Source organism: Pan paniscus, chromosome 6 (genome assembly GCF_029289425.2).
Source record: "Pan paniscus chromosome 6, NHGRI_mPanPan1-v2.0_pri, whole genome shotgun sequence".
Lineage (NCBI taxonomy): Eukaryota > Metazoa > Chordata > Mammalia > Primates > Hominidae > Pan > Pan paniscus.
In genome coordinates, this window is record NC_073255.2 from 102950947 (window position 1) to 102977744 (window position 26798).

At 33.4% G+C, this 26798-nt stretch overlaps 1 protein-coding gene across 2 annotated transcripts in view; it reads right to left on the reverse strand.

Moving 5' to 3' along the window:
- Nucleotides 1–26798, reverse strand: part of SEMA3D (semaphorin 3D) — a 191392-nt gene that overhangs the window by 99388 nt on the left and 65206 nt on the right. For both annotated transcript variants that reach the window (XM_034964345.4, XM_055114602.3), the window contains 2 exons: nt 26427–26617; nt 2533–2693 (listed from right to left, as the gene is read on the reverse strand). In XM_034964345.4, the coding sequence (XP_034820236.1) occupies nt 2533–2693; nt 26427–26577 (312 nt within the window). In that variant the 5' untranslated portion in view covers nt 26578–26617. The remainder of the gene's footprint in view (nt 1–2532; nt 2694–26426; nt 26618–26798) is intronic.

Below are 26798 nucleotides of genomic sequence, written 5' to 3' on the forward strand. Positions count from 1 at the left end.
ATGCCCATGGCAAATATGAATGATAATGGCCTTTTTTTCAATAGGCACAGCCTTGTTTGTACAAAACCTCCAAGTTCACATATATTGCAAATTTTGCTAACTTCAATTGAGTATTTTCTACAGATTTTTTTTTAACTTTCCAAGGGAAAAAAAAATCCCAACCAGTCACTGATAACTCAATTATATGTTGTAGATTGCTTTAACCCTAAAGAGTACAAAGGACAGCCTTCAGCCCCTCAGAGTCCCAACATGTGTGGTTTCCTCCGCAAAAGAGTTTGGATCTTTGCCGAGGGGCACTGAGCCAATGAAAACCAAGTGGGTCTAAACCTAAAGTACTGCATTTTGACACTTATGTGCTACTGTGGAGTATCTTTAGCAATAGAGTGATTTATATAAATTGGAATGGTGGATACCTATATAACATAAATTATTACCTTTGCATACATAATCCCCTTATGAATTATACATTTTATAGAGATATAAAGAAATATCAGTTATGTAGACAACATCTAATTTCATAATGTATTCAAACAACTTTATTTTAATAATATCATAAGATAAATTGATACTTCATAAACATTTACTTTTTAAAATATTAGCACATTTCATGCATGGAACATCGCCAAAGAGAGATTTGCTTAAAATAGTCACAGCAGGAAGTTATAAGAATTTATTTTAAGCAATGATCTAATACACTCAGTTCAGATAAAGGGAACTTTTCTTCCAATCCCTGAAGGCAGAGAACAGAACAAGAACAAATTCCCTTAAAAGTATGAATTGCTTTTTGCTAGTATGGTAAAACTGAGACATATTTGGAAAAAATGCCTTTTAAGCTATGCAGCATCTCTTAAAGCAAAATTGCAAAGTTAGCTAAGATTTTTTTCCTTGGCCACTTTCATAAAACACGTCATCCCCTGCTAAGATATTTACTGAAAATTAAGATGTTACTTGATGCCATCAATTGGCTCGTACTAGGAGTATGAGTATTTTTAAAAGAAATTCCTGAAGAAAAAAAATACAGCCTTAAGAAAAAAATGGAATGGAGCTATAATTTTAGATTAGAATGGAGGACAAACTTTCAAATTCTAGTACATAATCAACTGCTTATTTTATTTTATGTTAAACAATATCCAGGCTACCAGATAACTTTAATTTTTTTAAAGATAATCATATGAGGTTTTTAGTGTGTTTGGATTAACAGAAGTCAAAAACAATTGCTAGCAGTATTTTAGCCCTCATTTTTTCATCCAAAAACACAGATTACATGAAATGTATGTGTATACATTTGCAGAAATAATTTCTTTATTAAGTATGAGCCTTTATAAGAAATAACTCCTTTTCCTTTGGTAGGCCTTAAAAATGTGTGAAAGAATTACTTAAAAGTTAATTGACTAAAAACCAAACATCATTGTTCTATTTCAGAAGTGAAGTAATATTACTACATATGAAGATAAATATTTTGTGTAGACTAAAGCCCTGAGAACAAATAATTCTAAAATAATTGAACAACTGATATTTGGCTATTAAATCTCACAATTAGAGGGTTAAAGTGGTCATTGTAGATTAATACTGTATGTAGCTTCAAAGTCCAAAGTCCTAGGATGGCCTATAAATAATTCTCTTTGAAGAAGAACTCATTATTGGTAACTATTGAATTTAAACCATGCAACTGCTCCTAATCTTTTTTTTCAATACTTCTGACAAAGATGGGTTAAAAAGACAATAGAAGATGTTTCAAAGATGCAGAAGAGATCTGATATTATGTAATCTTATCAGCCATTCAATCTCTGCCAGTCTTAGCATCTATCTCTGCTTGCATAGATATTGATATTTGCTAAAGTACTAGTTAATAGACAATGTCTAAAGTGTGGCACCCTTTCCTCCGGGTTTCACACTGGTGGTTGAAAATGTAGGACATAGTAGTAATTGCCTTAAGAATTTTAAAGTACTAGTGTATGTTTCTTTGTCATGGTGAGATTGTCTTAATGAACCCATAGTTGGGGAATTATTTATCTTTACTTGCTGAGAGTGATTGACCTGTAGGAGAAACCTGTTCAGATGTGAAATGAGAGTTTGGAAAAAGCAGTATGGTGTTTGTTATTATAGCCACATTATCATTTGAAAGTATGATTATTTGTGAACTGAAAGTTAATAAAATTTAATTTTACAACTATTGTTAGGATATAAATATTCATTCTTGATGTATAACTAATTTGTCATTTCTTCAGTCTCAAACTTTCCATTTCTATTATATGGCCTAGTGTATATTAACTAATTTTTGATGTTTTCATTTATATTTTCAAAGCTTTTATTATATTTATTCACTCTAAATAAAGAACATGCATATGTACTTAAATCCATAAAAATCCAGAATGTGTATCAGAGGCAATATATTCTTTATGCTGCTTTTTGACATGTATGTGATGCACTGCATTTGACACTGTGTCCCTTAAAACAAAGCAAAACAAAACAGGAGAAGAAGAGAGATGAAAATAAATGAATTTAACCAAATGTATATATAAATATACTGACCTTCTTAAAATTTTTGTTTAAGTCAACCAGACTGAGTAGAAAGATGTGGTCTTTGGCTCCCAAGAGCAGCCTGCCTCTTTCCTCATCTAAGAGAAGAGTTTGAAAATCCAGTCCTTCTGATGAACCCAAAAAGGGAATACAGCTATTTGAAAGCAGCAAGTCTATGGAAAGCAAAAAAAAAAAAGAAAGGAGAAAGAAAAAAGAAAGAAAGTAAGAAAGAAAGAGAAAGAAAGAGAAAGAAAGGAGAGAAAGAAGAAGAAAGAAAAAGAAAAGAAAGAGAGAAAAGGAAAGAAAAAGAAAGAAAGAAAAAAGAAAGAAAGAGAAAGAAAGAAAGAATTAGTAATAGGCAAAATATTTACTTGCCTAAATATACATATTGTCCCACTTTGTAAATGAATGCATACAGCATAAAAGGGCCAATATAGCTATATGTTATTACAGTTTTCAACGTAATTATTTAGAAATAGATGTAATACATTATATTTGTACCTTAACACAATATTTATGTGTGAAAAACACACAGTATTAAAATGAATAAAAAACATGTAAATATACAAAAAATTAAATACGAAATATTTTACAACCCTATGTTCACATTCTTAAATTATCATTTAAAGCATCTATATATATTAATATTTGCAAATCTATAAAATTAATTAATGTATACAAAGTAAACATCAAATCAAGTGTATCATAAATCTCTTAGCATTTTTTTCTACTTTTTAAAAAATACACTTTTTTTGGAGCGGTTTTAGGCTTATAGCAAAACTGAGAGGGAGATACAGAAATTTCCTGTATACTTCTTGCCCCACACATTCATAGCTTCTCCCATCATCAACATCCCCCACCTCAGTGTTATAATTATTACAATCAATAAACCTACACTGGCACATATTAATCATCCAAACTTCATAGTTTAGGGTTTAATTTTGGTGTTGTATATTTTATATATTTCAACAAAGGAATGATGACGAGTATCAACCATTGTAGTATCATATAGACTACTTCCACTGCCTTAAAAATCATCTGTGCTCCACCTATTCATCCTTCTCCCCCACCTCTCCCCGTGGCAATCACTAATTTTTTTACTGTCTCCAAAGTTTAGCTTGTTATAGGATGTCACATAGTTTAAACCATACATATGTTGCCTTTGCAGATTGGCTTCTTTCACTTAGTAATATGCATTTAAGTTTGCTCCATGTTTTCATGGCTTGATAGCTCATCCTTTATTAGTGCTAATATTTTATTGCCTGGATGTACCATAGTTTATTTAAATTTTCACCTACTGAAGGACATCTTCGTTGTTTCCAAGTTTTGGCAAGTATGAATAAAGCAGCCATAAACACCTGTGTGGAGGTTTTTGTGTGGACATAGTGATATGGTTTGGCTGTGTCCCCACCCAAATCTTATCTTGAACTGTAGCTTCCATGATTCCCAAATGTTGTGGGAGGGACCTGGTGGGAGATCATTGAATCATGGGGGTGGTTTCCCCATACTGTTCTCATGGTAGTGAATAAGTCTCATGAGAGCTGATGGTTTTATAAGGGGAAACCCCTTTCACTTGGCTCTCATTCTCTCTTGTCTGCCACCATGTAAGACAGGACTTTTGCCCTCTGCCATGATTGCGAGGCCTCAGCCATGTGGAACTGTGAGTCCATTATACTTCATTTTCTTTATAAATTACCTAATCTCAGGTATGTCTTTATCAGCAGTGTGAAAATGGACTAATACGCATAGTTTTCAACTTTGTTGAGTAAATATTATACTAAGGAGCATGACTATTGGGTCTTCTGTTTAGATTTGTGAGAAACTGCCAAATTGCCTTCCAAAGTGTCTATACCACTTTGCATTTCCACTAGCAATGAATCAGAATTTTTATTGCTCCCTATCTTCATTAGCATTTGGTGGTATCAGTGTTTTCGATTTTGGCCATTCCAATAGGTGTGTAGCAGTATCTTATTGTTTCAATTTGTATTTTGTTGATGCCATATGATATGGAGAATCTTTTCATATGCTTATTTGCCATCTGTATATCTTCCTTGGTGAGATGTCTGTTAAGGCCTTTTGTCCATTTTTAAAAATTAGATTGTTAGTTTTCTTATCATTGAGTTTCAATAGTTCTTTGTATATTTTGGATTATAGTCTTTCATCAGATATATCTTTTGCAAATATTATCTCCAGTCTGCAGCTTGTCTTTGGCCCATCCTAATTTTGATAGTATTTAGATTGATGCCTGTGTTTGGAGAATTGAACTTTTTCTATTTCATATGTGCAGAAAGATGTAAAGAAAGAAACTGAATCCCAGAAAATGTACTCTGAAAGAGATATGACCCTGAACCAGTAATCCAGTAATGATATCAAAAATTTAATGCTAGAATAGACCTTGAAATTAAATTAATGCAAATGCATAGTTATACAAATGAAGCTCTTTAATCCTTTTCAGGTGAAGTCACATGCCCTAAAGTTACAAAACTACGTAGCAGCAAAGTTGATAATTGAATTGGAGTCTGCAGTGTTGATTTTTCTTTTTTTTTTGACACTTCTCTTTAGGTCCTAATTCTTTGTTTTATTTATAATTGTGATATGCACAGACTCCTATAAGTTATCCAAATCCTTTCACTAGATTTTACCTCAAGTACTTATGATATTATCTTATTTTTTAAATCCTAGAATACTGAATGCTAATAAGGTAATAATATTCATCATTTTATTAAAGCCCATTATATGCTATCTGACTTTTAACCAATTCATTATTTAAAAGTAGCCTATTATTAATTGATGAGAAAGATAAAAAGAGATAATGTCTAGGATATAGGCACTAAGGTAATTCTAAAAAGTATCATGGCAGTTCTAACCTCTGTAAAAATGATATTTGAGTCCCTTAAATATAATGGCCATATACTCCGTCTATCAACAATGGGCTTTATTATTATTTCATATTTTTTAGCATTTCCTTCCTTCTTTTTTTCTACTTTATAACGGTTAAATGTTATTTCTCTTAGTTTCTAAGCTGGGTTTTATCTTAGTTTTTTACAATGCAAAAGGCAGTATGCTGAAGAAGACATGATATTTGAAATCTCAAATGAGCGTGACTTTACTGAACATAAATGTCTTACTAACATTTATGGATCATGCTTTGTGTATTGGATAGAAGTCTGAAATTGATACTAATTATTTTTCTATTAAGCTAAATACAACTTCAATCATTTTTCAGACTAGAGACCCAATGGTGTAATATTTTTTAGCAGTTCCGAATGCAGGGATAATATCCAACAAATACGCCATACTGATTGTAAAGTAGAACTGAGAAGAATGGAACCAAGATAAAAGGTAAACAAATATAATCTAAAGCCTTAACAAGAAAATGCATTTCACACAAACCTTATTTCAATCAGGCAATTCTATGTCTTCCATGCAATTTCCCTTATTTAACAAAGACTGAAATCAGCAAAATCAAAAGTACGTAAAAGCATTCCCAGGGGTTTATTTTGACCCAACTAGTAGAGTAAGTAGTTTATATAATCGAAATCCTTATTGTTTCAAGTGCCTATGAATAATATTCAATTATTTTGAAACATGCATTGCATTGTTAATTACAAAATGAAATATTACTTCTCATAATGAGTAAGAATATGAATTTTAGGTTCAGGCCACAAGAGCATTATCCTGCCTCCCAACTCACTGGCTATGCAATCTAGAATGAGTCACTTAACCTCTCTGTGTCTCAGTTTACTCATCTGTAAAGTGAGGATAAAACCGGAAATGATGTGATAAGCCATGTTGGTGTGAGGAATAAACGAGTTAATGCATGATCAGCATTATGAATAGTGTCTGGCACATAGTAAGTGCTATGTATCTATCAGTCATTATAATAACAATGATGTATTTTTAAAAGTCTATACCAAATGTATAAAAAGGAAATCATAATATTTCCCAACTCATAATAGTTCTCATGATGATTCAAGGAGGTAATTTATATAAAGTTCTTAGAACCATGCTTGGTAGATAGGAAAAGTCAATAAATATTGTTTTGAGTATGATTATTAAACTCTACTTTGGGCCAAATAAGATATATTTAAAAAGCATGTATCTTATCTTCCATTAAATCAGAATTAGTAAGATAAGAACATCTCTGCATTTTTTATGATAATGGAATAATATTAAAATGCTATTAAATCCACAAATATTTATAAGCATTTAGTGTGTATTAAGTGTTGAGTATGGGGTTAAGGTCGTGAGATTAGTGAGCCTTGTCTGCAAGGGGCTCACAGATCAGTGTGGAAACAGTTATGTATATAAAACACAACATACGTGAAATAAATTCTAATAGAAGTATATATAAAATGTTAAACCTTTCAAATAATTAATTATACATCACCTTCTAAAAGGAGGTGATATTTGAGCACAGCCTTGAAAGACAGATAGAATTTTGAAAGGAAACACATAAAGAAAAATTTGTTCCAGGCAGAATGAACACTAGGCTGTACAGGAGCACATGTTACTCCAGGTTGCACGTACATACTGCACTTCTACTATGTCTCCTACTCTGGAGTGTGACCTCTGTCAGGGCAAAGACCATGGTGTAATTATTTTGGAATTCCCAGCACCTAGCTCAGAGTCTGAGACAAATTCAGTGCTTAATAATTATTTGTACGACTGAGGAAATGTGCTCTGCTGAAATATAGGGACTATGTTGGGTGGAAATAAGTGAGACTAGACATAAAGCCAGCATCTAGATGATTACAGCCTATGATGGCAGGTTGAAGATTTTGGTTATTATGTAGGTGATTTGAAGCTACTAAAATGTTTTATTCAGAAAAGTGGCAACAACTATAGCTGAGTGTTACAAAGATAAGTCTGGCTAAATTATTCAAGTGGATGAGAATGGGGAAAGGTGGGGTCAGGAAGACTATCCAGAGGTTCTGAAACATGGTGAATCCCTGAATTATGGCAATGAGAGGAGGAAAATGTTTAAGAGCTGTTTATGTCATTTTTTTGTCTTTACTTACACAGTGAGAAAAATAAATATAAAGTTGATATAGCCACTTGCTTTATTTTCTTTCATCATAACCAATTCTATGGGGTTTAGTTTCAAACCAACTTGACAAGAAAAAACAGCTGAAAAAACAGTGACTAACCTGGGGTATTATCATTTCCAAATGATTTAATATTGCCCTGTGACAATGCTAGCAGCAAAACGATTAAACATCCTTCAACAATTCATTGTAGCCAAATTAAATAATTAGATTTAGGCATTACATATTAAAATTTCTTAGGCTGACGCACACATTATGAAAAGACTTTGGGACAGGGATTGGAACAAGTTCCCTCTTTTCCAACCAGCTTATCTTTCTTGTATTTCTGCCAAACCAAGCAAAGTCATTTTTGTTTCCACAGGATTATCAACCAAAACAGAAAAAAAATTGGTAATTTTAGAGCCTGTATCTTAACACGTAAAGCTAAGACACTCAGTGGATTTCATAAATCAGAAATGGATGCTGGCTCTGCTGGTTTCAAACTCATCAAAGTTGAATAATAATAATTTGGCAATCCACTTCAGAGCTTTTTTAAAAAAATTCTAAACTGGAAATTCTTGGGCATGCGATTTTTGAGATTGTCCATAGTTTTAAAGCTTTTTGGACAGGAACTTTGTTTTTTTATTTTTCCCCTTGGGTAAAAGGGTGAGTGTGTTGCTTCACACGTGCCATTGAGAGGAGGCCAGCTCTGTGCTTGGTTAAACAGCCCCACCCTTCCTCGGGATGTCAGCAGCACTTACCTCTAGGTCCTAAATGACTCCTTTGTTCTATCTCCCTAAACCTTTGACCTAATCCACCATAATTCTTCTTTTTCACTGTTCCTTTTAGCAGTGCATTCTCCTATTACCTTGTTCCCAGTTAACTAATCTTAATCACCCAGATGTTCAAATTCCCACTTTTGTTCTAGCAACACAGTTTTGGAAAAAACTACAATCTCATTATTTCCAAAATTAATGAAGCAAGGACACGATTTTTTATTTATCTACTTGCTTAAATATAGAGATCATTGCATATTACGGATTTTGATGGATGGATGACACAGAGAAGATGTTCTTGACCCAGTACCAGTAAACCACCATGGGACAATGAAATGGTTCCAAGGATCGAATTTCATATAAACAACATGAAATTTTCACGTTTGTATGTATGTGTGCATTTTTTGAAGAGTTTCTTCATTTGTCTTTATTAACACCTCTTGATATCTTACCGGAAGTCACAGGGAAAAATATATGTTTTCCACATGTAGTTAGTAATCATATTTAAAATAATTTCCGATTGCTAGCACAAGAAAGTGAGTCACTACCCTCCCAAAATGTGACTTTTGCAGGCAATGACTGACTCATCTAAGAACACCAGGTATCTGCACATGCTGGAAAGACATTGATTACAAGTTTGACACACTCCTGTCCTCATGGAACTCACAGCCTAGTGGAGAGAAAATGTTCATCCACAACAAAAATGAAAATATACTTGTGACAAAGGACAACCATATAACATAGTAGACCATTAAGCATCTCTAATAGTAAAATGGAAATATCTTTTTATCTATATTTCCTTTAGCAAGCCTAATAAAATGAATCTCCTAATTGATAGCCAGATGCTCTGCTATTTAAGGGGAAGGATAAGGATTAGGTAATCTCTGCTCTTATTTGAAATACTTTTGTTCTAAAAATAATTCTTTGTATCTCCCTTTTAGTGTCCCTTAATACAATTGTTCATTCAGCCTGGGGAAACATTTGACCCGATGGTCTATATTCTTCCTCTTCACCCCAGAAAGGAAGGGAGTGGTGAGTCATATTGAATCTAATAAATTTAGGATTAAGCAACACAGACTTCCTCAGTATTTGAGTGTTAAATGAACAAGATCCTATAACCTTGAAATCTTGCATTTATTGCCAGAGATCCCGAACTGGGTGGATTTGTCAGTTTCTCTCACGAGAAGACTACATAGATTAAAAAAAAAAAAGAAAAGAAAAGAAAAAAAAAATGCTTCCCACATCCTTTAAAGAACATTTTATGAAAGACAGAAATTCATGGGGCTAAAAAGAAAATCAGCTTTGGAGAAGCTTAACTTCTAATGTATTCCAATCTAGGGAGTACAATTCCTCAGCAGAGAAACTTCACAACTAAAAATAGATCCAGATCAAAATATAGTCACCTTTCCCTGCCATCTCAGGATATTCAGCACAAATTATTGCCCTACCCACTTTTCTTTTTCCTTCAGGAAATAGCAGTTTTATCAGCAGGGCTATTCTCATGTTTCTTTAGTATAGTCAGATCTCCAATATATTCTCTACAAAGCTGTGTAAGTAAAAACGTTTCTCTTTAAGCCTTTCAGCATCCTTTCTATTTCTGCCTTCCCCCTAAATTCAGCATTTCTCCTCTGATCTCTAAAGTTCCAGGGCTTTTTATGCTGAGTTAGTATCAGAGCATCATTTCTATGGAGTGCCTTCAAAGCTTCTGCCCATAACTTCCAGAAATACTACAGCTTTTTGTCCAAGGCAAGGCATGGATTCTCTCTTAGATTTAACATTGGGAAAATTAGCTCATCTTAACTTGGCATCAGCTGACCTCCAATATGCTTTCTGAGGCTTGAGATCATGTGAAAACGTTCTGTTTATCAAGATAACTCATAATTCCCCTTTAGCAACACAAAAATACCTATGATTCTCCACTGTGTACATTTAGTCTCTAAAGCTAATTGTTCAAAGCATATAAAGAAAAAATATTAGTCAAATCTAAAAGCCCTACAAAAGACTGCTTCAAAATTGCAGGTGAATATTATGTTATTATTATGCTCTCTTAGATATCATTAAGCTATCCACACTAACCATTATTTCCTTGCAAATGCAAGTCCAAATCAGAAAGAACACAAACAAATCAAATTCTCTTGCTTTTCTGTGATGGAATGTTATAGATCATTCTGTTCATTGGTCTTAGAACATTACCTATATCAATAATAAAACAGATGATATCACATAGGGAAACATAAATTAGAAACAAATTAAGCTTATTATGTCATGGGGTCTGTGTTCTTGCCAAGACAGGTTGTGGAGTAGGAGTGTGGCAATTACACATGGTCACATTTCTATCACATCCATACTTTTAAATTACATTTTGTTCTTATTTGGCCAGCTTTCAATAGTGAATGCTTTATATAATCCATCATTGTGAGATTTATCATTTATAGTTAACGGAGTAAATTCATACTTTGAATGAGTCCTTTTAAATTTTCAAAAGCTTTGCTGGGATCTTTTTTCCTATTGACCTGTAAAAAAGTTAGTATTATAAATATCTAGTACATTTCCAGAAAAGCAATGTCACGATGGAATAAACTTCCTGGAAAAAAGTTGAGAGTATCATTCTGAGCACGATTGATACTACTTTTACAATTGCTTCATAGCTTCCTTCAAGTTATTCAGAATTTCTCCTTCTTCAAGTTACAAAGAATGTTTAAAATTAAACGCCATGTCACACATATTTGGTATTTGTTTCAATCAAGTATATAAATTTAATGTAGAAAACATCGGAAGGTCTTAACTTAATACAACATCTATTATTGACTCCAAATAATAGACAAATACGACAATATGACAAGACAAATAATTCCTCAAACTAAGATCACTATAAATTAAGGAATAAAGCAAAAAGTTATGTGTGTAATATAAAACAGATAACATTATTTTATAACAATATTATTTTATAAAATTAATTCTATTAAAATCAAGTATATGTATATCAAAAAATAATGTTAAAAGGCATATGTGAAACTTCTCAATTTTGACAGTCACAGCTGAGATGTCTCATGCCATCTGTAGTAGTCTGACCTCAAGCTGCTGTGAAGAAATACCCGAGTCTGGGCAATTCATAAAGAAAAACTGGTTTAATTAACTCACAGTTCTGTGTGGCTGGGGAGGCCTCAGGAAACTTACAATCATGGTGGAAGCCACCTCTTCACAGGGCAGCAGGATGAAAAATGAGTGCAAGCAGGGGAAATGCCAGATGCCTATAAAACCATCAGACCTCATGACAACTCACTCACTATGAGCAGAACAGCATGGGGGAAACCGCCCTCATGATTCAATTACCTCCCACCAGATCCCTCACAGGACACATGGGGATTACGGGAACTACAATTCAAGGTGAGGTTTGGGTGGCAACACAGTCACACCATATCACCATTTGTATTTCCAAGACTTTGAATGTGTCTTCTCTTTTTCTTGGAAGCTGTTCAAATCACACCCTCTCTCTTGGTATTATGAAATTTAAAATAATTTGCCAGAATATATATGTGTGTGTGTATATATATGTAAAACTGATCATTGATCATTGCTCATACTGGGCAGTCAGTGTGACATTTTATCTAAAATTCAATTTTCATAGATTCAAGAAAATTTCAGTTTGGCTTTTCATCTAAAACAAATAAATGTCAATCATCTGTGAGACTTTTCTCTAGGTTTTCTCCAGATGAAAGTTCTTAATCACTTGCCCAAGGAGCATCATCTGGTAAAGGTGTGCAGAGAATTTGCATCAGAACTTGCACATACACTTTCAAGAGGGAAATTTAAAAATATAATCATGTAATATTGTTCTCTTCGATTTCAGGTACTATTCAGCAGGTATAAGCAATGAGAAAATGCTTTCCATTTTTACATTATCTTCCTTAGTTTCTCTCCCATAAATTGTTAGTTCTCTGCTGATGACTTCAAAATACACACCCACAACCCCATCATCTCTCCCAAGTGTTGCAGTTTAGAATTTGCCACAGCTTGCTACGTATTGTCAATTTTTCCTCCAATCATCTGATCTCATTGATTTTAATGACTTCAATGAAATGATCTAATCCTCAGGCTCAACATTTCTGAATCACTTTTAGTTTTTCTTCCTTACTCTTCTTTCCTCCGTTTATATAATCCATCACTTTAAGTCTGTTTAACCCCCCTCACACAACATCCAGCTAAATTTAAAGCCTTATAGATTCTATCAAGCAAGTTTTCTATTCTCCGTTCTTGAATATATTTATTCCTACTGCCCGCCATATTACTACTTCTCTAAATTACTGTAACAGGTTCATAAATTATCTTTTGCTACACCTGCTCTCCCACCAGTCTCTCCCACGTGATGCTGCCTATTTCATTTTCCCCCAATCACAATTAAATTAGGTCAATTTCATGATGAAAATACTCCAATACCAACATATGCTTCATTGAATAAATTTTAAACTTCCTCCAGTGCTCAAAGTTCAATTTCATATCCAAATTCTTCTAAATAATTTTAAAATTTTGGTTTTATTTATACTATGGCACTGGTATTTTTGCAATTATTTTGTCTATTTATTTTGTCCCTTAAAAACACTAGAAGCCCTTGAAGATAAGAATAATGTCTAAATCATTTCTGTATTTCAACACCACCTCTTATACATAAGTCTAATAAAGCTTTAACTCACAATATTTTAAACTACTGATTTTTGTTTGCCTTGGTTTATCTACCTTTGATCTAAATCAGGACTTATTGCCATCTTATTAATAATTTAGAGAAGTTAATGTGCTATTTAGAGACCCAATTGTGATAATGCTTTGCAGTCACAAGGGGTTCCTTTTCTAATCTTCATATTCTCACATGAATCAGGGGGATCCCTAGAACATTACTTTTCAGGGTGTAACATGCATTCGAGGATTCTTGTTGAAATACAGATGTTTTTGTTTAGAAGTCACAGAGTATGTCTGAGATTCTGCATTTCAAACAAGATTTCAGATTTTGCTGATACTACTGCAGCTTGAACCACACCTGGAGTAGAAAGGTTTAAAATACACTGTGCCCCTGTTATTCTCAGCTTGCCTGCATTAAAGAGCTGAATTCCTTCATTCTTCCTCACACTAGAATTTCTCTCAAACCTTTACCTCATGGTGTGTGTTAATTTATGCAATGTGGCCACAGTATTTTTTTCTGTTACAATTCTAAATTGGTCAAATTTGTACATCCCTAACTAGCTTATTCCTTAATTGCTAGAAGTGATCAATGACCTGTTTAGTTTAAACCAATGATATATAAGCTTTTTCCCCTCAGCTTTTTTTTCATACAAAGAAGTGAAGTACAATAATTTAACATGCATTTACTTGGAAAAAAAGGTGTCAAGATGAGGACGCATTGTAGACTTTCATTTCAAATATCTTTGCTGTTATCTGTGGTAGCAAAAATTCTACCTAAGATGCTCAACTACAATTATATTCTTAAATACCTTAAATATTCTTCATATATTCCTTCAATTAATTAAAAACATGTATGGTCTGTCTTTGAAATCTGTCACAACCTCCATTTTGTGGTTTGTAACATCTGAGGAACTTTCCCATTTATTATTTAATTTGATCCCCAAGAAGAACTTAATTTCCAGATGAGAAAACCTAGACTCAGAAAGACAATTAATTATTCTAATGGTACATAGACTGTTCATGTCACAGAAAGAGCTCAAACCTATCTTTATCTTCTAATTCTAAGCCCCATCACCCATTACAGCTATATTTTATATTTTAATGTTTAGCATTACTTAGATAAACAAGATTCTTTTTCAAAAGTTCTCTACTTATATTTCCACTGAATATTCCGACAGGTTCACTTCTATTGCTTCTTCTACTTCACCACTCCATCGGGATTACTGAAGTATTTATCTTAATTTCCAAACTGTTTCTGGCTCACTGTGGCTTTAGTCAAATAAACCCCTTTATGACCATCTTTATAAATAAAAAGGACTTTCGTTCTAATTTACGCCTCTTTTGAATTAGTTGGATTAAAGCAGTATGTTTAAAGGATTATTACAAAAATGCAAACTGTATATTACTAGTTCTTAAGAAATCAGAGAAGTGTTTTTCAAATCTTCTGTTTAAAAAAGACCTAAGGACATTATTTTTAAAACTGTCATTGAATTTATATTCATACACATGATTGGAAAAATCTCACTGTGAAAATTCCTTTAATAAGGCTCAAGAAATTAGAGACAAATTTAGGGAAGTTGAATTATGAAATGAGCAGTTGCACATAAAAACTTTTGCTCCTCAATAGTTTATAGAATAGTAAACCAATTGCTTACAAGATCTATTCAAAAAGAGTTTTCCACCAAAAGATAGTTGACTGGATTTTATCCCAATAAAAATTGCCTTTAGACAAACCATGCCTTTTCTAAAATTATTTCCACATTTATGCAAAAACAAAGACACAACCCAAGTGCCTCAAGGCTGAGCTCTCTTTTACCCTGCTAGGAGAACATAGATGATCACTGTAGCCCTTAGTGATTTTTATGTATCTTCTTAATTCCAGGAAGGCTTCTTGTATGTTTGCATGGCAATAGTGCATCATATATTATCTTATATTATTTTGTCACTTCCACCACTCTGTGAAGCTCCATAGACCAATAATGTTTAGAGCAATGTTCCATATACAATGTTAAATGGATTGCAATTATTATCATATAAAGGGGTTGCATACAGGTAAGTTGTATTAATAATACAAACACAATTTTACTAAAAAAGAGTGGGCTTAGATCTAACATCAGTTTTTTAAATTATCTACTTATGTGACCCTAGCATTATTATTTAATCTTTCTGGATTTCTGTTTCCAAATCTTTACATATTAATCTCCTAAACATATATAGTGCCTACAGCCTGTATCATATCATACTTAAACATTCCTCCTTGAAAACTTTTTTATGTTTAACCTAGCTTTCCTTCTAGATAACAGTTGCAACTGATAATGAACAAGATGCATTTATTATGCAAAATAAGCCACTTTTATTAATACATGTTCTAAATGTACCCTGTTTTTAGGAAAAATAATCTCATCAATACTGTCTTCAATAAGGTGTAGATTATCCGGCATGTCTCCTGTATCACCAATTATTCTTCTTCTAGATTATTTCAATTAAAATACAAATATGCTGTTATTTCTTGCATTAAAACAAGTCTCTTGATCTCTTTGCTTCTCCAGCTAATGCCTATATCACAATTGTCAAAAATTTCCTTAAGAGAATTATCTATAGTCAATGTCTCCAGTCCCATGCTCTCAAGAATCCATCCTAATCGGGCTTTGGCTGGCACACTCACACGCTGCTTTTATCAAAGTCAACAGTGAGCTCTGTTAAATTTAATGTTACTTTTTAGTTGTCATCTCTCTAGACATATTAGCTGACTTTGAAACCACTGATTATCTCTTTCCTTTTACTTTTTTCATTTAACAACTTCTATACTAGAACTCCTAATTTTTCTCCTATATACCTGGGCATTACTTTTCAGTTCACTTTGCAGTTAATTCTTCCTTTCTCTGATCTCCTGACTTGATAGTATACCAGAAGCCAATCTTTTGAATTCTGCTTCATCCCTTAATTATTTCACAGTCTTGTAGATTTAAAAATTTCTATATGTTAATGGCCAAACTCATATCTCCAATTGACATCTCCGTGAACTTCAGGGTTATATATGTACTCAAATGCCTTCTTGGCATCTCACTTAGGTGTCTAATACCCTTCTCAAATAAAATATGTCCACTTGATCTTCCCACAAAACGACTTCTTCCACAGTATTTCCCACTTTAATTAATGGTAGCTCCATCTGTAGACCACAACAAAACAAAACAAAACCACAAAAGCCATGGAGTCATCTTTGACTTCTCTCTCACTTTGTATTCAGCTCATCAGCAAATCCTGTTGGCTCTATCTTTGTGTATCCACTCCTATCACTTTGTGCCACTGACCATTAATTCTCACATGAATTATTACAATGGCCTCAAACTTGGCTCCCTATTTCTCGATCTCTTTCTTTCTGTGTATTGTCAACATAGAAATCAGAATGATTCTATTATTCTGAGAGTCAGATCACGTCCGACTGTGCTCAAAATTCTCCAGTGGATTCCCATAATACTCAGACTAAATGCCAGCAGTAGAAGATCTAATCCCTCCTCTCTCCTGTTAATTATCTATTTAGTCAATTTTCTTCTTTCTCCCATCCCACTATTTGTTTAGCCATACCATCTTCTTTAGGATCCTTACACATGCCAGACACACTTTCACTCCAGGGCCTTTGCACTTGATGTTCTTTCTGCAAAAATATTCCTGATATCTGCATGACTAGCTTAAGCATTTGTGAAAATATTCTCTCAGTAAGCACTTTCCTGACCACAATATTTGATTACTACATACCCACCACTACTGAGCTCCCTGTCTTGATTCATTTTTCTCCATAGTGCTGGTCACTTTCCATCTTGCTAAATAATTCACTGCTATATCATACTGAATCCAGATAAAATACATATTATTAGATGTATCAAAACAAATCAATATAAATCAAACAAATCAAACAAGTTTAGATGAGTTAATAACTGACATCTCTACTTGAGACACATGCTTAATTTCACAGCTAAATAATTTGTAAATTACAGAAAAAGATATAGCCTTACTTATTCATTTTTTAGAAAATTCTGATTAAACAAAGAACCATTCTATCGGATACATTAATCCCTAGTTATAAGATAGGCAAATAAAAATTCAAAAAGGAATTTTGAAGTTTTTCTTGTCAATGAATATACGTTTAAGAAATGTGGGAGGTTCAAAACATAATTACTGCTATTAGAAGTTATTGAAAATAGCTTGCTGCTAAAGAACTAATGGTAAAACCTTGTTATTTTTTATATCTTAATATTTATCCTCTTGAAAATGCAATGTTTTCCTCAAGGGCATGGCAAGTTGACAATAACATGGGCCTTGAACTAGACAAATATAAGCACACAGCTTGGTTGTGCTATTTAATAGCTTTTTGCTTTTGGACAAGAGATTCAGGGTCTGAGCCTCAAGTATCTTATCTATAAAATAGGTATGAAAACAATGGGTATAAAAACAATGTTGTGAGACTTATACATGATAAAGTCTGAATAGTGTACCTGGGCCCAGTCATTCTCTGGCTTTATAGCCTTGATAGCACTTAGCACTGTCTGAAATGATATTCACCTGTTTGTTTGCTTCTTCACTGTTTGTCTCCCTAACTGAAAAATAAGTTCAAATGAGACAATGACTTTTATCTAAAACAATGCCTGGTAAATAATGATTCCTTATTACATATTTGTAGAATGGGTGAATATATGGTAAATATTAGATGAGTTACTTTTCTTGCTGATGACTTATACCTATCTCATCTTCTGGAGTTTTCCAAACAAATAACATTACAGACACCAGTGATTCCTGAGTATAAATATCCCCAACACATTCAAAGTCCTTAGTGATGATGGCGAGATAGAAAATACATTATTGTGCAATTTAAGAAGATCATCTCTCAAAAATTATTTTTACAATTGCAGCGTAAACTGTAGAAGTCACTATGAGAAGCCCAATTTGTAGGACAATATTTATAGTAATAATCATATAATACGAAACCTGGAAATATAGAACATTCTGACCTCCATGATTCCTTACTTATTATTCAGGAAAAAAATTTGGTAGTCATAAATATGCAAGAATTCGCCACATGAACTGAAGGGACATTTCTTTGCACAACAATAGAATCTAACAACCAAGCTCCTATGGATTCAGAGGTTCTAAGTTAAGTCTTCATTAAAGAGTATTATTTGGATAAAATGGTTATTACAACTCTATTGTTGTTTAAGAAATACTTTAAGAAATTCCTCAATGGGCTGGGCGCGGTGGTTCATGCCTGTAATCCCAGTACTTTGGGAGGCCGAGGTGGGCAGATCACGAGATCAAGAGATGGAGACCATCCTGACCAACATGGTAAAACGCCATCTCTACTAAAAATACAAAAATTAGCTGGGCTTGGTGGCACGCGCCAGTAGTCCCAGCTATTCGGGAGGCTGAGGCAGGAGAATCGCTTGAACCCAGGAGGTGGAGTTTGCAGTGAGCCAAGATCGTGCCACTGCACTCCAGCCTGGTGACAGAGTGATATTCTGTCTCAAAAAAAGAAAAAAAAAGAAAGAAAGAGAAAAAAGGAAAGAAATCCGTTAATATTATCTTGCAGCTATTCCAAGTAGCTAACTACTACCAGAGATACTGCCTGCAACTTGGGTTTACACTGAGAAGGTATGAATTATGGAAAGCAAAGAAAACAAGGCTAATTTTATGCCCATAAAAGTTAATTATTTTTAAAACCAATATTATTTTTTATTTTGGCTGATTATTTTTAACCTCACATTCTACCAGTGTGTTAGTGCCCAAGAATAACCTTTCAGACTCTCAATACTATCTAAGCAAAGGTTAGTGCCAGCTGATCTCAAGTCAATAAGTTGTCATGAGAGACAAAATGAAAATGTCAAGGGAATGTTGTGAAATCTTACTTCAGAAGCAGGAACGTGGTATATAAGCAATTTGCCCCACCATAACACAAAATTAATGGTAATTTTTGTGTCATAGCTTTTTAAAATTCAGGAAAAGAGTTTTAAAAGGTGGTATGGCAGGATTTGAGCTACTTTACTTCTAAAGTGCTTGATTTTATAAAGAAGAGGTAGATAGGAAAACTTGAAATTTTTGGAAGTGAATGGGAAATATACGCTTCATAGTGTTGAACAATTGTGATTTCCAAAATGAAGACTCTGCATTCTTTAAAATGGTTCAGCATTCCTTAAAATGGTGTGCTGTGAGCAGCAAAGGATTATCAATAATTCTCTTAACAAAGGTGACTACTCTATTATTAGCATACAACCTAGAAATGACTAGCCCTGGAGAGCTGGTAGGGAAGTATGGGTGTGTGCTGAGGGTGTGTTGGAAGATATCTAGGATTTCTATCCTGCATTCAGTCTCTGCTTCTGATTACCAGCCTTTGACATGCAGACAACCTAAAACATCTGAAAAAATTATAAATTTGAAACGAATACTGAATATAAGAAGCATCAAAAGCGTAGAGCTTTTTGCGTTTAATCCAAGAAAAACATATCAATTCTCCTTATATATAAGAATAAGGGCTGAGATGAATGAAAATTTAGAGAAAGATAAATAAAACAAGATTTTTAATTCTTACAGAGTTGGCTCTAAGGCCAAAAACATACATTAATACAAGCTATTATTTTCAGATGATAATTTATACATTTGATTTAATATTAATAATCACTTTTCTATGAAATTTTGATTACAAAGACAATTTATCACAATTGACTTTAAAAAAATAAGTTTAGCAAAGGCCATAAAATCCTACAAAAATCAAATAATCTTTTTGGCTACCCAGTGATCTTAAAGAGTACATGTAATCTTCTTCAACTTCATTTAATGTTTACAGTTGAAAATCACATAATCAGTTTTGGTCAAATATCAGCATGATGATTCTGTATATTTATTCACTATGACAGGTAAATGCCTCAGGAAAGAAATACTTATGTCTACAGTGAGCGAGAGGGCTAGCATCCTAGGCTGTAAGTAGCCTGGGGTTGACTCAGGAGTTGAACCATGAATTAAATTTGTGATCCTGGCAAATTGCTCAATCTCTCAGTATCTCGGTATCCTCATACATAAGAAAGGGGTGATAATACCCATCTCACAGAGAGGTAATGAGATAATTCACACTCAGTCCTTATGCCAATGTTTTGCTCAATATGAATCTTCAGTGAATATTATCAGTTATTAAAATTTATTTGCAAGTGTGATGTTTGCATTACCCACGTTTGTCAATGCAGTGTTTCTGTGATATTCACTGTATTAAAGAAACTGGAGTTTCCCTTTTTATGTCTTCAATTCCTTTAGTTCAAACTTTCCATATCTTTTTTTATTCCTTGGATTTTAATATTTGTTTTCTATTCTTTTTCTTTTTAAGGCAATATTATATATAGTCAAATGGACAGACCTTACATGTGCAATTTAATGAGTTGTGACAAATCTGTACACTTAGGCATTCAACATCCCTATCAGGATAGAAAACACTTCTATACTCTCAGAAAATTTCCTCTCATGCCCCTCTCAGTCAATCCTCTCTGCCCCCCAACAACAAAGGCAACTGTTATCATATTTTTAAACCATTGATTAGTTTGGCCTGTTCTAGAACTTCAAATGAATGGTAAGTGCATGTTTAATAGTATAAGAAACTACCAAAAAAATTTTCCAACTTAACTCTTGCATTAGCAATGTTTCCAAGCTTAAATTTTCCCACAGATTCACAAATATTTGATATAGTCAGTGTTTCATGTTTTTAGCTATTCCAACAGATATATAGGAGTATTTCATTGTAATATTAATTTGTATTTACCCAATGACTCATGAGGTCCAGCATTTTTAAGTGTTTATTTGCCATGAATATGTTTGTGAAGTGTCTGAATAAGTACTTTACCCTATATAAACTTGTTTTTTATTATCAATTTGTTTCAGAGAGAGAGATATATAAAACTATATATGTATATATGCACATATACATATATAAATACATATATGTACATACCTATATAAATTGTATATATATATTTATACAAATGTATATATTTATGTATATTTATATATTATAATATATTCATAGATATTTATATAAATGTATACATAAATATATACATATACAATTTATATAGGTATATATTTACATATGTATATACATATATAAATACATATATATACACCTATATAAATTGTTTTATATAGGTGTATATATGTATGTATGCATGTATGTATTCTGGATTCAAATCTTTGCTCAGATATGTTTTGTGAATATTTTGTAGCTTGCCTATTCCTCTTATTGATGTCTTTGGTAAACAGAATTTTGTTTCACTTATGCTGATATCTAGTTTAAAAAGTATTTATGGTTATTGTTTTTGTGTCCTAAGACATTTTTGCTTACTCTGAGGTTCCAAAGATATTATTCCATGTTATATTCTAGAAGCTTTAGTATTTGAGCTTTGACTTTTTGGTCTATGATCCATCTTGAATCATTTTCTGTGTATGGTATAGAGTGAAGATTGAGGTTCATTTTTTTCCATGTTGATATCAAGTTGCTCCTGCACCATTTGCTTTCCACACTGATTTGCATAGGTGTCTTTTATAAAAAGTAAAAGATTGTATAAAAGTTAGTTGTGGCTGTTTGTGTTTTACAGTGATATACACAATACCTCCCATGCCACAGTTCCTTACATATGTGACTTCAACACTACTATCATTGAGAAATATAGTCTTTGTGCTCTCCTTTTAAAATTGAGTAAGGCTTTCTCATGTTGCAACCAATAGAATACTCTGGAACCAATACCATGTAACTTCTGAAGCTAGGTATAAAAAGGCAATGAAACTTCCTCTTTGTTTGTTTAAATATACGCACTTGAGGCCCTGAGCAAGCCCAAACTACCGAAGTGAAAAGACTCCCTTGGAGAAACCTGAGGATACATGAAGGAAGAGATGCCAGCCAGATCCTTACTGCTACAACTGCAGCCGTCGTCTGATTACAACTCCATTAAAGAGTACAAACCAGAACCACCCAGCTAAGCCTTTCCAAATTCTTGACCCAGAGAAACTGAGGGATATAGTAATTGTTTTATTAAGGGAATGAGTTTTATGATGGCTTGTTATACAGCAATAGTTATCCAAATTACATTTTGGTTTTAGAAATGGGCACTGCCATAACAAAACCTAAAACCTTTGGCTTTAAAGATTATCTTTTGGCCAGGTAAGGTGGCTCACTCCTGTAAGCCCAGCATTTTGGGAAACTAAGGCAGGCAGATTGCCTGAGCCCAGGAGACAAGCCTGGGCAACATGGTGAAACTCCATCTCTACAAAAAATACAAAAATTAGCCATGCCTGATGGCTCATGCTTGTAGTCCCAGCTACTTAGGAGGCTGAGATGGGAGGATTACTTGAGCTTAGGAGGCCGAGGCTGCAGTGATCCAAGATCTTGCCACTGTACTTGAGTGTGGGAGACAGAGCAAGAGTATGTATGTATGTATGTATGTATGTATCTATCTATCTATCTATCTACCATATATATAGATACTATATATAGATACATATACATAATACATATAGATATAAAAATATATCTTTTTGTAGATAGATATAGATATAAATATATATATATATCTTTTTAAAACAATAGAGCTTGTAAGAATTTAAAGATATAATCCCATGATAGTCACACAAAGAGCATAAGGAATACAAAAGAACTTTCTAGATATGGCTCCAGTTTAATGGAATATCTTATAAATTGACACGTAAAAACTCAAGTGTTCTTTTTATTGGATGATCCCTATTTCTCTGTCTTCAGGTTTACTGAATGTTGTTCTGCTATCTCCAATCTTTAATTCATGCAGTAAGTTTTTAATTTCAGATATAATTTTCATTACTGGAGTTTTCATTATTTTTGTTAATACATTTCACTTATCTATTGAGATTCCATATCTGCTTATTCCTTTTGATATCGTTTTCTTTTAAATTCTTGAACATATTTATGATAGCTATTTTAAAATCTTTGTCAGCTAATGTGAACATCTGCATCACTTCAATTTACCTTCCATTAACTGCATGTTTTCCTTGTTATTAAATTTTCCTGTTTTTTTGTATGTCTAGTATGTTTTTATTGTATCTGGACATTATGGATATTAAATTGTTGAGAATATGGTTGATTTGGGTTTTCTTATTTTAAAAATTGTTGAGATTTTCTTCTGGTAGATATTGAGTTTACTGGGAGATCATTTCAATCCTTTTGAGACTAAGTTTCATGTTTTTTAAGGCAGGACTAAAGTATCCCTTACAGTAGGAATAGAACAGCTGAGCTCTTATAATGTGACCCTTGTAAATTTGTTTAAGTTCCTCATAGATGCTTTATATTAGATGTTTGTCAGGTGCATAGTTTGCAACAATTTTCTCTGATTCTGTAGGTTGTCTGTTGACTCAAGCCTGCTTACTCACTGTCAACTGTTGACAGTTTCTTTTGCTGTTCAGATGCTCCTTAGTTTAATGAGATCCAATTTGTCAATTTTTGCTTTTGTTGCAATTGCTTTTGGCAACTTCTTCATGAACTCTTTGCCCATGTGCTGAATGGTATTGCTTAGGTTGTCTTTCAGGGTTTTTAGTTTTAAATAAACAACACCACTAAAAGGTGGGCAAAGGTCATGAACAGACACTTTTCAAGAGAACACATACATGCGGGCAACAATCATGTGAAAAAAAAAACTCAACATCATTGATCATTACAGAAATACAAATCAAAACCACAACAAGATACCATCTCACACTATTCAGTCAGAATGGATATTATATAAAAAGTCAAAAATAACAGATGCTGGCAAGGTTGTGGAGAAAACAGAATGCTTATACACTGTTTGTGGGAGTGTAAATTAGTTTAACCATTGTGGAAGACAGTGTGGCAATTTCTCAAAGATCTAAAGACAGAAATACCATTAGAACCTGCAATCCCATTACTGGGTATATACCCCCAAAATATAAATCTTTCTATTATAAAGACACATGCATTTGTATGTTCATTGCAGCACTATTCACATTAGCAAAGACATGGAATCAACCTAAATGCCCATCAATGATAGACTGGATAAAGAAAATGTGGTACATACATACCCTGGAATACTATGCAGCCATAAAAAAGAACGAGATCATGTTCTTTGCAGGGACATGGATAGAACTGGAGGCCATTATCCTTAACCTACTAATGGAGGGGAAAAAATACTGCATACTCTCACTTATAAGTGGGAACTAACCAATGACAACACGTGGACACCTAGAGGGGAATAATACACCCTGGGGACTATCAGAGCATGGAGGTAGGGAGCAGGGAGAGGATCAGGAAAAATAACTAATGGGTACAAGTTTTGATACCTGTTTGACAAAATAATCTGCACAACAAACCTCCATGACACAACTTGCCTACGTAACAAACCTGGGCATGCACCCTTGAACTTAAAATAAAAATTAAAAAACAAAATGACCCTTGCAGCATGTCACATGAGTGCCCCAGGTTTGGTAAACTTTTAAAATTCTGGGTGGGCAGAACTGCTATATCATTCAGCACTCCTTGACCTCCAGTATTTCAGCTCAATATCTTGGCTTAGCTCACAAATTCCCCGTTTGCCCCAAACCCTTTCCGAGTCACACCATTAAGTGAATTTTTTTTTTTTTTTTTTTTTTTTAGAGACAGGGTCTTGCATACAATGATGCAGTCCTAGCTCACTGCAGTCAAACTCCTGGGCTCAAGCAATCCTCTCGCTTCAGCCTCTTGAATAGCTGGGATTATAGGAATGTACAACTGGTGGTTTATTTCTTTCATCTTTGCTGCCTATTGCTCAATATCTAAAAATAGTTGCTTCATGTAGTTTATCTAGTTGAAGAGTTGTTTATGGAAGAAGGTATAATTCAATACTATTTATACTGGCAAGGTTAAAAGCCTTGACTTTTTTTTTAATTTATAGCCTAAACCTTACCAAAACTGTTAATGTTCACTTGAAACTAAGATAATTTTAGGGGAATGACAGAAAATTGAATATATCTATGATTAAGAAATGGAAGACATTCAAATACAGGTTTTAGTTATCGATTGTGGCCAGGCGAGTTGGCTCACTCCTATAATCCTAGCACTTTGGGAGGCTGAGGTGGGCAGATCACTTGAGGTCAGGGGTTTGAGACCAGCCTGGCCAACACGGTGAAACCCCATCTCTACTAAAGATACAAAAATTAACCAAGCGTGGTGGTGGGCACCTGTAATCCCAGCTACTCAGAAGGCTGAGGTGGGAGAGTCGCTTGAACCCAGGAGGCAGAGGTTGCAGTGAGCCGAGATCATGCCCTGCCCACCAGCCTGGGCAACAGAATGAGACTTCATCTCAAAAAAAAAAAAAAAAGGTTTTAATTATTGATTAAATAAGACATCAATGAATGATATTTCATAATGTGATCAATTTTTCCAGATAAAAACGTCCTAGATTACCAAAAAATATACTTCCAATTTAAATGAGTTTGATACATATAAATACGTAAGAACTCAAAAATACATAAATTATTGTTTAACTCTTTAATACATGACATACATTCTGTACAAATACCAACATATAAAATTTATAATGGATATAATGTGCTAATTCAACTTACTCTTAGATTTGACATCCAATTTGCTTTTATTATTGGTATTTCGTTTGTCTATAAAATGTCATCTTAAAGATATCAGAGGATATTCAAATTGCCAGCATAATTTTTGCCTATCACATTGAGAATAAAGAAGTTTTATTCTCCCTACATCCCTTTTATTTCTTGAGGTATTAATGAAGCCCAGAGTACATCAAAAAGGAAAACTAAAGTAAAAACTATTTGGGCGTGAAACTGGACACAGACACACACAAAGATGACCAACCATAATTCATATAAACTTTGCTTTTATATCAAACATTTAAAAACAACTAGCTTAGCAGATTTCATTTCTTAGAAAATTGTTTCATCTTTTTTATATTTAAACCTTTCACATTGTCTTTTTCTATTACCAAATACATACATAGTTGAGAACTTGAAGCTATCCTGCTGTCTTAAATTCTTTTTGAAGATACCTTACTGTGTTTTAAAAAAAATCCCCTCTAACTAGGAATAAACTAGTAAGAGTTATATGAAATTTGTTAACATTTTTCTATTTTTAGGAATTTATTTGTTTTAACACCAAACTGTTTACCACTTGCAGATCAAATTGATTATTATAAATACTGGGCTGAAAAGGGTACTTGAATAGCTTTAGCGTCTTTTTCCTCACAAAAATGAGTAATTGGGCTTCGTGTTCTATAATTCTATTTTTATGAACTGATGCCAACATAATAAACATTTCACAGAAGTCAATATGCTTTTCTAAAGAGAAAAAATATAGCAATCAAAAAAGACATTTGAAAATCTTAATAAACAATTTAGAAAATATGTATATATTTACCTTTGTAGGTTAGCTTGAGTCTTGGAATATTTTGCTTCGAAGTGCCAGTGACTGGAAGAAACAACATGGTCATGCTTAGCATCATCAAAGCAGGAAAAAGGTGAAAATCTTGGCTTCTGGCTTTAAGTCTCTCATCTTTATTAGCATTCATGATGAAAACAATGTTCTCTTTCAAATGGTGTTAATTTAATCTAAAAAAGAGTAAAAAAAAAAACAAACTATTAAGGTATCAGCAAACTGACACAGGAACAGAAAACCAAATACCATATCATCTCACTCTTAAGTGGGAGTTGAACAATGAGAACACATGGACACAGGGAGGGGAACATCACATACCAGGGCCTGTTGGGGGCTGGGGGGCTGGGGGAGGGA